The sequence below is a fragment of the Ovis canadensis genome, chromosome 12 (assembly GCF_042477335.2).
Source record: "Ovis canadensis isolate MfBH-ARS-UI-01 breed Bighorn chromosome 12, ARS-UI_OviCan_v2, whole genome shotgun sequence".
Classification (NCBI taxonomy): Eukaryota; Metazoa; Chordata; class Mammalia; order Artiodactyla; family Bovidae; genus Ovis; species Ovis canadensis.
The window spans coordinates 17,501,750-17,514,147 of record NC_091256.1 but is presented as its reverse complement, the minus strand read 5'-3'; the positions used below and the strand labels follow the sequence as shown (position 1 = coordinate 17,514,147).

General features: G+C 39.9%; 1 protein-coding gene across 5 annotated transcripts in view; it reads right to left on the bottom strand.

Moving 5' to 3' along the window:
• Positions 1–12,398, bottom strand: part of KCNT2 (potassium sodium-activated channel subfamily T member 2) — a 445,066-nt gene that overhangs the window by 73,778 nt on the left and 358,890 nt on the right. For all 5 annotated transcript variants that reach the window (XR_011247634.1, XM_069545283.1, XM_069545284.1 and 2 more), the window contains one exon: positions 11,516–11,650. Coding sequence is in view for 4 of the 5 variants with exons in the window: in XM_069545283.1 (XP_069401384.1) it covers positions 11,516–11,650 (135 nt within the window). In the remaining variant the exon portion in view is untranslated. The remainder of the gene's footprint in view (positions 1–11,515; positions 11,651–12,398) is intronic.

Below are 12,398 nucleotides of genomic sequence, written 5' to 3'. Positions count from 1 at the left end.
CATGGCTTAGCAACTGAACAACACCAATTCTTTTTTTCCTAGGTACTCAGTTCAGTTCAGTTGCTCAGTTGTGTTCGACTCTTTGCAACCCCATGAATCGCAGCACGCCAGGCCTCCCTGTCCATCACCAACTCCCGGAATTCACTCAGACTCACATCCATCGAGTCCGTGATGCCATCCAGCCATCTTATCTTCGGTCGTCCCCTTCTTCTCCTGCCCCCAATCCCTCCCAGCATCAGAGTGTTTTCCAATGAGTCAACTCTTTGCATGAGGTGGCCAAAGTACTGGAGTTTCAGCTTTAGCATCATTCCTTCCAAAGAAACCCCAAGGCTGATCTCCTTCAGGATGGACTGGTTGGATCTCCTTGCAGTCCAAGGGACTCTCAAGAGTCTTCTCCAACACCACAGTTCAAAAGCATCACCATAAAGCAACATAATGATTGAAAATAATGTACTTTGTTTTATCTAAAAATGTTCTACAATTACTTCTCTAGTCAATACTCTAGTTACATTTTAAAATGACTTGTTTAATACTTTCTTTGTATAGTGGAAGAAAACTTGCTACCCCAAAATGCCTGTGGTATTTGAACTTATTTTTTATTCAAGGCATATTTCGATGTGGCTATTTAAATTTACTCAGTGATGTAAATATAATTGTGTAAAATATCTATGGACTAGTTACCTACCTGAATTAATTCATTTAATAAATAATTCTGAAATGCTCAGGTATGCTAACCAACATAAAGATGAAAACCATACCAAACACTCTATTTCACAAACTGGGAGAACTCTGAGACTAGCTGCATTATATATTAAAGCAAGACAATCAAACATAACAACAAAAAAATCTGGAAAATATTTATGATATTTAATAAAATATTTGTACTCTAGTATGTCACTCTATACAAGTTGATCTGTGGTGGCTGGGATTGATGTTTCTAAATCACAAGGGGTATATATTACTATGTAAGGTATATAGACACACTTAAATGCATGAGACACCAGTTTTAGACTCTAACTGAATATTGGCACTAAAACAAATACGAAAATATTTTAATTTTTCACAAACACTTTTTAAACAATTTAGATCTGAATCTGAGGTAGTCGTTAAATGACCATATGGTAAACATCAGATATCTCCTAAATAGAAAAATTTAACCCATGTAAACCAAAGAAAATATTAAAATGTTTTTGCAGTATATAAAGGAATTACTCTTGCATTAATACACATTTGGTATCAGTATTCTTGAACAACATCATTTCCCAAGTGCCTATGGGTGTCATTTCTTCAGTAAGGCTATAATTACTAGTTCAGTTCAGTTCAGTTCAGTTCAATTGCTCAGTCGTGTCAGACTCTTTGTGACCCCATGAATCGCAGCACACCAGGCCTCCCTGTCCATCACCAACTCCCGGAGTTCACTCAGACTCACACCCATCGAGTCCGTGATGCCATCCAGCCATCTCATCCTTGGTCGTCCCCTTCTCCTCCTGCCCCCAATCCCTCCCAGCATCAGAGTCTTTTCCAATGAGTCAACTCTTCGCGTGAGGTGGCCAAAGTACTGGAGTTTCAGCTTTAGCATCATTCCTCCCAGGGCTGATCTCCTTCAGGATGGACTGGTTGGATCTCCTTGCAGTCCAAGGGACTCTCAAGAGTCTTCTCCAACACCACAGTTCAAAAGCATCAATTCTTCGGTGCTCAGCCTTCTTCACAGTCCAGCTCTCACATCCATACATGACCACAGGAAAAACCATAGCCTTGACTAGACGGACCTTAGTCGGCAAAGTAATGTCTCTGCTTTTGAATATACTATCTAGGTTCGTCATAACTTTTCTTCCAAGGAGTAAGTGTCTTTTAATTTCATGGCTGCAGTGATTTTGGAGCCCCCCAAAATAAAGTCTGGCACTGTTTCTACTGTTTCCCCATCTATTTCCCATGAGGTGATAACACCGGATGCCATGATCTTCGTTTTCTGAATGTTGAGCTTTAAGCCAACTTTTTCGCTTTCCTCTTTCACTTTCATCAAGGGGCTTTTTAGTTCCTCTTCACTTTCTGCCATAAGGGTGGTGTCATCTGCTTATCTGAGGTTATTGATATTTCTCCCGGCAATCTTGATTCCAGCTTGTGTTTCCTCCAGTCCAGCGTTTCTCATGATGTACTCTGCATAGAAGCTAAATAAGCAGGGTGACAATATACAGCCTTGACGTACTCCTTTTTCTATTTGGAACCTGTTGTTCCATGTCCAGTTCTAACTGTTGCTTCCTGACCTGCATACAGATTTCTCAAGAGGCAGGTTAGGTGGTCTGGTATTCCCATCTCTTTCAGAATTTTCCAGTTTATTGTGATCCACACAGTCAAAGGCTTTGACATAGTCAAGAAAGCAGAAATAGATGTTTTTCTGGAACTCTCTTGCCTTTTCCATGATCCAGCAGATGTTGGCAATTTGATCTCTGAAATAATATTCCCTTTTTATTTTCACTCTTAACATGACGTTTTTCCTCCTATAGTCCAGTCAATTCAAATGTTTTCTAACTGTTTGGCTCTCACTTGCTCTGACTTATCCTCAAACCATTCTTCACCTTGAGGCTAAAATAATATTTTATTTATTTGTTTTTAATTAATTTTAACATTGCTTTACAATTTGGTGTTAGTTTCTACCATACAGTCGCAAACAGACACGACTGAACCGAACTGAACTGAACTCTACTATACAGCAAAATTAATTGGCAAAAAAAAAAAAGAAAATAAATAAAGCCTCTATCTTTCAATTCCTGTTATTCCTAAAATAAAGCGCAGCTCCTTACACTGCTCTTCAAAACCATGAGTGATCTGGCTTCCGGTTTCCGTGTCAGCCTAGGGAGGACTTTCCCCTGGCTCTGCTGCAAGTGCGGTTTAGTTCCCAGAACCTTGGTATTTGCTGCCCTCTTGTGGAATTCTCTGCTCGTCTCTACACCCACTCCGCCTCTTTCTAGTAAAAGTGTGTGTGTACTCAGTTACTCAGCTGCGTCTTGACTCTTTGTGACCCCATGGATTGTACTCAGTTACTCAGCTGTGTCTTGACTCTTTGTGACCCCATGGATCGTAGTTCACCAGGCTCCTCTGTTCATGGGATTTTTCAGGCAAGAATACCGGAGTGAGTTGCCATTCCCTCCTGGAGCGGATCTTCCTGACCCAGGAATCGAACCTGCGTCTCCTGCGTTGAAGGCGGATTCTTTGCCGCTGTGCCTCCTGGGAGGCCCTTCTCCTTAAAGACTAAATACCAGTTCTTCAGGGAGGCATTCCTTCCCCCACTGGACTAGATCACATAGATTCTTCTATTTTCTTTCATTAGTTGCCAAACTAATGAGAGGGTAACAGGCAGGAAGGCCAGGGGTCTCCAAAGGGAGGAAATAGCTTGCAAGTGTCAGACATTTTTCTCTCTCTTAAGCAGCAGGAGGAAACAAAGGAGCTGATATTTTTCCTTCTCTATACAAATTTAAAAGGAGGTTTCTCTTAAAACACTGTGTTGCCATAATGACACCTGGTTTCACCTGAAGTTAACTATTTTCAAACCTTGAGGTAACAATGCCTTTTTCTTATGGAAATGTTTGTCTTAAGCTATGCTAATGTACTATGCATTTACCTCAGACTCTGTCTTCAGGTCCGTCGCCTAATGGCTCAGAACCTACTTGACAAACCAGTATGTTATACTCAGATATTGTTTCCCTAATCTATGTAAATGAAACTATTTGTATGATAATTTGTCCTTCTACAAGATTCTAGTTAATCATTTTATGGCCCAGGATGAACCATTTGGTGCCAAGATTATCCCCAAATGCATCTTACGGGTGAGGGGCCTGGTGCCATTCTGAGTTTTAAGACATTCCTTTCTTTCATTAACAGACTGCTAGTGACTATATAACATCCAGCTGAAGACTAGCAGGGGGTACTCTTTCTGCCCCCTTCTGATGCCTAGCTCAGAAGCTTTCTCTATCTCTTTTATACTTTAATAAAACTTTATTACACAAAAACTCTGAGCGATCAAGCCTCGTTTCTGGCCCCGGATTGAATTCTTCTCCTCCGGAGGCCAGGAATCTCAGTGTTTTTTCGTTCAGCAACAACCTTTCACTAACAATCCTTCTAGCTATATCTTTAAATGACTTGTTTAATATTTTTCTTGTAAAGTGGAGCAAAACTTGCCACTGCAAAATGTCTTTGGCATTGGAAATGGTTGTTTTTATTCAAGGCACATTTTGATGTGCCTATTTAAGTTGAATTTAGGTACTAACAGTTGTTCATAAAAGTGTGAAAACGTTCAGCATTTCCCAAATGTATAGAGTGTTTTGTTAGGTAAAACCTCAGCAAAAGAAACTTAAATTTGAAAGTGAGGACCAGCATTTCTTTCAATCTGAAAAAATTGGAAGGAATCTTTGTGCTTGGAAGACTCACCTGAGTGCTTCTCTGGGATGTGTAAGGAAGGGTGCTTAAGCAGATGGAAGAGAAATTTTAACAGGATTGAAGTTGACAAAGGGGGCTTCTCTGGTGGCTCAGGTCAATGCAAGAGACACAGGAGACATGGGTTCAATTCCCGGGTTGGGAAGATCCCCTTTAGAAGGAAATGGCAACCCACTCCAGAACTGTTGCCTGGGAAATCTCATGGACAGAGGAGCCTGGCGGGCTGCAGTCCAAGAGTTGCAAAAGAGTTGAAAAATGACCGAGCAACTAAATAACACCACCACCATGATAAAGACCTTCTCTGGCACTGTCTTCTGTGCTCTGAAATGGTCCTTAGGGGAGCAGGCGGGCCAGCTGCTAGGGATTCCAGTAGTCTCTTCTGAGCCAAGCAGGGGAGGGGATATGGCAACCTCTGGGCTAGAGGTCATCCACAGGAAGTTTGCTGCTCTATGGAGCAACGAGGAGCCCACAGAGGAAACTCCCCAGGAGAGAGGCATGCATCCGGGTAAGGATCCACTCAGGTCCTTCTGCAGAGACACTGCATGCTGGCACAAAGCATGGCTGAGTGTGGAGGTTCCTCTTGGTTCAGCCATCCCAGCACACGCTTCAGGGGTTCTCTCTAAGTGTTTGAGTGTTAACACTCTGGGTACTTCACTCTAAACTTTGTATGCTAAAGACGAATCACTTCCTGGGTGGGTATTTTGGGGCCCAGACAGCAAACAAGTAACTGTCACACTGGATGAAGATACATTAAGCTGTGTTGTCCAGTGTTCAATCACAGAGCTATGTTTCAGATACAACTCCAGGTGGAAAGGAATTCTCCCCAAATCCCCCAAACCCTCTTCTGCTTCGCACTCACACACACAAGCACTGCCAGTGAATTAAGGAGACTCTCTTGTTTGCCTTTGGTCTTTGGGGACTAACTCTGGAGGGTCCTCAGACAATCCAGGGAGAAGAGAGCCCTGGTCAGTAAAGCTAAGTATCCTAGTAAGCTGGGCAGGTAGGAGCTCAAGTGATCAATCTGAGCTTTTGAATAACAAATTCAACCTTATTCCAGACTGGTCATATCAGTTATATTAGTAAGTTGTGAGCTAGAGCACTCTTAACTTTCATTTCAGTCTTGAATTCTATTCTGTTTTTATCTCTAATGTAAGCACAGATTGAAGATTTTTCTAACATATTCCTTCACAGTTTTAAAAGCAAAAAATGTAAAACTCAAAAGGCCTCCCATCCAAACAAAATGCCAAAATAATCAAGTTAAAATGGCATGGCTCAAACTGCTACACAGAAATGCTAACATAAAATGTAGCATCACCCTGTATAAAGTAACAGCACACAGTAATTGTATTCATCTAAAACATCCAGATACTAAGGAGATCACAAGATTTGATTGTCTCCTAGAAATAAATAAGCCAAGGAAATAATGCATCTAAATTCTTATCCCAATTTTCTAATTAATAAACTAACCATGATGTCTGCTTACACATTTTGGTGGCCACAGTATTTTAGAAGCAGCCATTCAAGTTTGCTTAAAAGACACATTCTTGTGTTAAAAGACACATTCTATTAATAAGTAGAAACTGCCTATTACTATCTGCCTATTATGTACTTCTCAGAAATCATCTCACTTAGTTCTTTCAGCAGCCTTGCTTGGCAGGCTGATGCAAGAGTTTGGGTACATTCAGACTACCTAGATTCAAGTGAAGTTGATGTTAAGCTTTGGAACTCTTCCAATTTAAATCCCAAACTCCATCAATATCAGCTGAGTGACTCTTGGGCTATCTCTCATGTTAAAATACTTCAGCATAAACAGGGTGATAGGTTCAGAGTCAGGTTTAAGATAAACTCCAGATGCAGCTAGCATTTAGTTTCACCACCCAGGGTGCCTCAGTTTTTGTGTTTTTTTTTCCCCCTATCAGAGAGTGTACATCCTAGAGTTGAGATGGCTTCTATTAGCTATATTTCTGTCAACACTGTGTGCCTCACTAATAAGCTGATTAGAACTGGCTCTTCTTTGAGGAAATGAATAATGGTCATTAAAATGCAAGGACTGGCTGAGATATTTTAGAGATATTATTGTTGAAACAAACTCTAGGTCCAAGAAGGAATGGCTCCTGTCCTGGTGCCATATCTGCAAACCAAAACTTAGATCGCATTCCTGTCCCTGTAAATGTCCCACTCAACCAGAAATAGATTACATCCAGTCAGCCAATCTGCAAATGCCAAGCCAACTCTGGGCTCGGTACTTATTTCCTTATTCATTCTCTGTTTCTCTTCCTTGTTTCTTATTCTTTAAGCTTTAAAAGCTTCTTTCCTCCCACCCCATGGCTCAGCAGGTAAAGAATTTGCCTGCAATGCAGGAGACGCAGGAGATGTTGATTCAATCCCTGGGTCAGGAAGATCCCCTGGAGTAGGAAATAGTGACCCATTCCAGTATTCTTGCCTGAAGAATCCCATGGACAGAGGAGCCTGGTGGGCTACAATCCATGGGATTGCAAAGAGTCAGACATGACTGATGACTAAGCACAGCACAGCATCCCATTTTGCAGTTCTCTGGACCCTTGGGAATGGAGATTGCACACTTCGTGAAGTGTTAATGTTTGTTTATATCAAATTGTATTAAATTGTCTTCTTTAATAACTTTTGTGGTTTTTCCTGTAGTCACTTAAGGATGTGAAAGTTGGACCATCAAGAAGGCTGAGTGCCAAAGAATTGATACTTTCAAATTGTGGTGCTGGAGGAGGCTCTTGTGAGTCCCTTGGGCAGCAAGGAGATCAAACCAGTCAATCCTATAGGAAATAGACCATGCATATTCATTGGAAGGACTTATATTGAAGCTGAAGCTCCAATACTTTGGACACCTGATACAAACAGTAGACTCATTGGAAAAGACCCTGATGCTGTGAAAGATTGAGGGCAAGAAGAGAAAGGGGCAGCAGAGGATGAGGTGGTTAGATAGCATCACCGACTCAATGGACATGAATCTGAGCAAACTCCTGGAGATAGTGGAGGACAGACAAACCTGGCGTGCTGCAGACCACGGGTTACAAAGAGCAAGACACCACTTAGAGACTGAACAACAACAACAAATTCATTTTTAACATTATTCCCTCCTGCAAACTCAGTGTGTAAGAATCCAGTTCCCTTGAAGTTGGGGCCTAGGCTTTTATCCTAATATCTGCTAATACTATCCTAATAGTCTTCAATCCACACACTGACTGGACTTCTGGGAGTTTGATTCTTACTCTAAGAGTCATTGGGATCCTCCCTCTGTAATTTGTCATCTGCCTACAGGAAATTTCATGCAAAGTGGTGGATAGAAAACAGGAAAGATCAGAAAACTGGAAGTAGGAGGAAGAGAGAAAAAGGGAGCAGAGTTGAGACTGGTGTTAGCTTGCAGTAGATCATCAGTGATTGTTTAGAGGATCAGCATAGGACTCTTTATCATGATTGACCTTGGAACTGAATTGGGGTAAGGAAGGAAGAAGAGCCCTCAGGTGACTAAGGACAGTAGGATCAGTGGACAGTAGATTCCAGTGAAAAAGGACGGTTCAGAGTTGGGGATGTGAGAAGAAATGGCATAGAAAATCAGAGAGTTGAATGCAACTCAGAATATGGAGTAGAAACTATTGATTGTCCAATCACATGAGAATGGGTGACTAAGGGTAGATATCCAAAGGTTCATCTGCCTAAGATTTTTGAAATCATCAAGAACTATGGTAGAAGCAGGGCTGGCAAGAGTCACAGTGAATCAGGAACTGAAACCTTCAAGAATTATGGAAGAGTGACCTCAAGGGTGATTACTGACTGACCAATGAAATGAAACTACCGAGTCTACAATTCTGGTTATTTATCTACATAAATGGTGTTATATATACCGTAGGGACATACTGATATTTGGTTCTTTTATTATGTAAGACTAGCCTAGTTTAGCATGCCTAATTAACGGATGAATTACTCCATCCAAAAGCCTCCTAGATTTCTTTAAAGTTTATTTAAGTATTACCGTAATTTTTAAAAATTATAGCTGATTTACAATGTTGCATTAGTTTCAGGTGTACAACACAGTGATTCAGTTATACATACATACATACCTATTGTTTTTCAAGTTCTTTCCCCTTAGAGGTTGTTTATTTTATATATAGTAGTTGCCTTGCGCGCATGCTCAGTTGTGTTTGACTCTTTGGGACCGCATGGACTGCAGCCCATCAGGCTACCCTGCCCATGGAATTCTTCAGGAAAGAATACTGGAGTGGATTGCCATTCCCTCCTCCAGGGGATCTTCCTGACCCGGGATTGAACCTGAGTCTGCCATGTCTTCTGCATTGGCAAGCGGATTCACTACTGCTGAGACACTGGGGAAGCCCCCCATGTATAGTGGTGTGTATATGTTAATCCCAATCCCCTAATTTATCCCTCCTCCCCTTGTCCCCTTTGGTAACCATAAATCTTTTTTCTACATCTATCGGTCTAGAATATTTTTTTTCCTGAAAAACACTGTTTAGTACTTAGATAAATAATAATGCCTTTACGAACAGAGGAAAGAGAAGAGCAGAATCTGGGTGTTTAATAGTGCTTCTCAAATTTCTGTTTGAAACTATTCACTCTAGATATGTTTTTGCACTATACAAATTGCATAATTTCTAAAATATCTTGCAGAAGATAGGTAACTTTTAATAGCAAAAAGATCCAAAGGCACACATCTGCTCTCCATCCATCCTTTTAAGAGGTGGCCCTTCTCCACCAGGTACTCAGGCCAGGCAGACTTGCCACCATCAGAAAGCACATGCGTATCTGCCCTTAGGTATTCTGGTTTATTTTAAATGATTAATTCGAGACTTTGCATCTCTCACTAAAATGGGGATTTATTATTCTCTTAACATAAAAATAATTCATTCAGAGCATATATCAAATCAGTAGAAATTTTACTATAATACAAATAAACTCACAGTAAGTTGAAAATTAAAATGGCATGCTTAATTAAAGACCCAGGACCCTCTCCTGCTAAAACTATAATTAGCTTTTGCCAAGCATGGAATAAAACACTATGATGACTTTATTCACTGACTATAAATCTCATCCTTCTGCATTGATTTTCTACCTTGTATTTCCTTTTTCATTCTCTAGAGAGAAAAAAAATGCTTATATATAATATGTCATATTTTAAGCATGTGTTATGCTACTTTTAAATGTACTACTTACATAGCTCAGTGACTAGTGAGCTATATTCTAAATGATCCACCCCATTACAGTGACTTTAGATAATGTATTACTCCTTCTGAACAGGAGGAGGTTCTAGGCAAGTGCATAGCAGATTTTCCAGGTGCTGGAGAGATTCTTTACATACCTGATTTCCTGTCTTCACACTGATACTGCAAGAAGAGTGAATTATTCTCCACATGCATTTTATAGATGAGGGAAACTGAATTTCAGTGAGGTTAAGAAATACACTCAAAGTCACATTTAGTAATTTTCTGCAGGAACTTCTGGGATAGATGTCAGATGAACTTTGTTGCTATATTGTTCCAAGGTCCACAGCTTTTCCACGCTGCCCCAGGGAGGTGATAATCATATGGTTAATAATTACAGTAGCTAACATTCATGGAGGAAAATCCACTGGAGGAGGGCATGGCAACCCACTCCAGTATTCTTGCCTGGAGAATCCCCATAGAGAGTGGACCCTGGAGGGCTACGGTCCAAAAGGTTGCCGAGTCAGACATGAGTGAAACGACTTAGCACAGCACGCACAACATTGACTAGGGCTCCCCAGATGGCGCAGTGGTAAAGAATCTGCCTGCCAATGTAGGAGATGCAAGAGACACAGGTTTGATCCCTGGGTGGGGAAGATCCCCAGGAAAGAAAATGACAACCCACTCCAGTATTCTTGCCTTGTAAAGTTCCAAGGAGAGAGGAGCCCAGTGGGCTACAGTCCAAGCAGTCACAAAAAGTTGTACACAGCTGAGCACAACATTTATTGGGAACCTGAAAATGACCAGGCAGGTATATGTTGTTATATCTCCAATAACCTTATGATTAAGACATAAAGATTTAGAGAAGGAAAGTAATTTACCTAAGATCATGTAATAAATAGTCAACCTAAGTGAGACACAAATCTCCACTCTCCTGAGTTCTGGCCTCAAATGGTAAATAGATAACTACCCTCAATAGATGTTCTGCTATAATATGAAGATATGAAGGGAGGAGAGAAAAAAATCAAGTTTAGATTGTTTTATTTATTTTCTTAATTTGGTAGCTCAGATACTTCCTTTAGACTTCTGCAAAATTCATAAAACTGAAATAATGATGTTTTAGATATTTAAATGTTAAATGATTTTAAAAAGAATCATTCCAAGTGATGCAGATGTCTCAATTTACTGGTGACTCTTTTTAGAGGTAAATTGACTCTTTTTTTTCTTTTTTTTTTATGAACCATTTAAAAAGTCTTTATTGAATTTGCTATAATACAGAGATTGAACCTGCAACCCCTGCATTGGAAGGTGAAGCCTTAACCACTAGACTGCCAGGAAAGTCCCTACTAGTGCTTTTGATTTTGCTCACAGCATGAACTTTTTGCTCATTCTTAACCAAAGATTTCCATAACAGGAATTTCTATCTGGGTGGGCTGAATTAACAAAAGGCAGTAAAACAGTGAAGATAAGCTTATGACTTAGCTCCTGACATGGGTAAATGAGCCTTGAAATCTTTTATTCCTGGTTACTCAGTATGTAAATGCATACCTTCGGCCACTGCTAGGCATAAAGGCAAAATCAGAACACGCACAACATGAAAAAAAAAATCATGACTGCTACCGCACACAATTTTTTAGAATCTGTTAGTTAAACTATATAAGAAAACAGATGTATTACTCTTTTTACTTTTAAAAGAATTGCTGACCTTGTGTTAAAAATTAAATTTCACATACGACCAGTCACACATTAGGTCCTAAATCATATCTGTTTTATGATCGAATGAATAAACATAACTTCAGTTTGCGCCTCATGTGCATTCCTTAGAGACAGAGTCAGGCCTTTCACAGGTGGTTAGCAGTAAGTCCGCGGAAGGGGCGGGCTGTCCAGACGTTTACCTGAACAGGGTCTGCACGTTGACGATGGTTTTGGCGTCCGCCATGTAGTCTTCCTCGGCACTCATGGTACTTTCTTTGTCCACGACCACCATGTTGGCAGCAAAAGTCACTCCACACCTGAGTAAGTCATCTAGGCTTTGATAAAAATCAACACAGAAAAGTGAACGTTCAATATATCTCAGTGTTAGGATGGTGCTGAAACTCACCTACCTACTCCCCCACGCTTATAGGCATAGAGGTTACTGTCATAGGTGGCTTGCACAGAGTGGACACTGATAGATGTCATGGGAACTAATACAATATTCTCCAGAGATATTAAATAAATTGCATTTGGGGGTTCTTCATGCTTCATTAGATCTCAATAATTTCAAAGCATATGCATTAAGGATCTTTCTTTAATAATATTTATGAATTTTATAAATAAAGCCTGAAAACACCAATTTTGCAATTAAACAGAATGAGAGCATGTTAGAACTTTGTTTTTACAGTTAGCATATTATTTTTAAAAACGGTATTTGCATTTTTTTAAAATCTCTGAGGCACTTCTGGTAAGAATAAAAATGAACATATATTAATTTAGATGAGCAAGCCTAACAAGGAAATATATTTATTAGAGATATTTATTTTTAAATGTCTATTTATCTATGTGAAGCTATGTCTTATAGATTGGTTCTACACAGCCAAAAACATGTAAAACATATAAATATCATTTGCTTTCAAGCCTACCTTTTAGATATTTTTTGAGCAAGTGATTAAATGAATTAAATTTGTTGGTTGCAGGAAACAATTGCTAAACTAAGACATAGATTCCTATTGAGTCAGTCATCTCCCATATCAGTGATAAAAAATTTACCTAACATTGAATTTAAAAACAATGTTATAG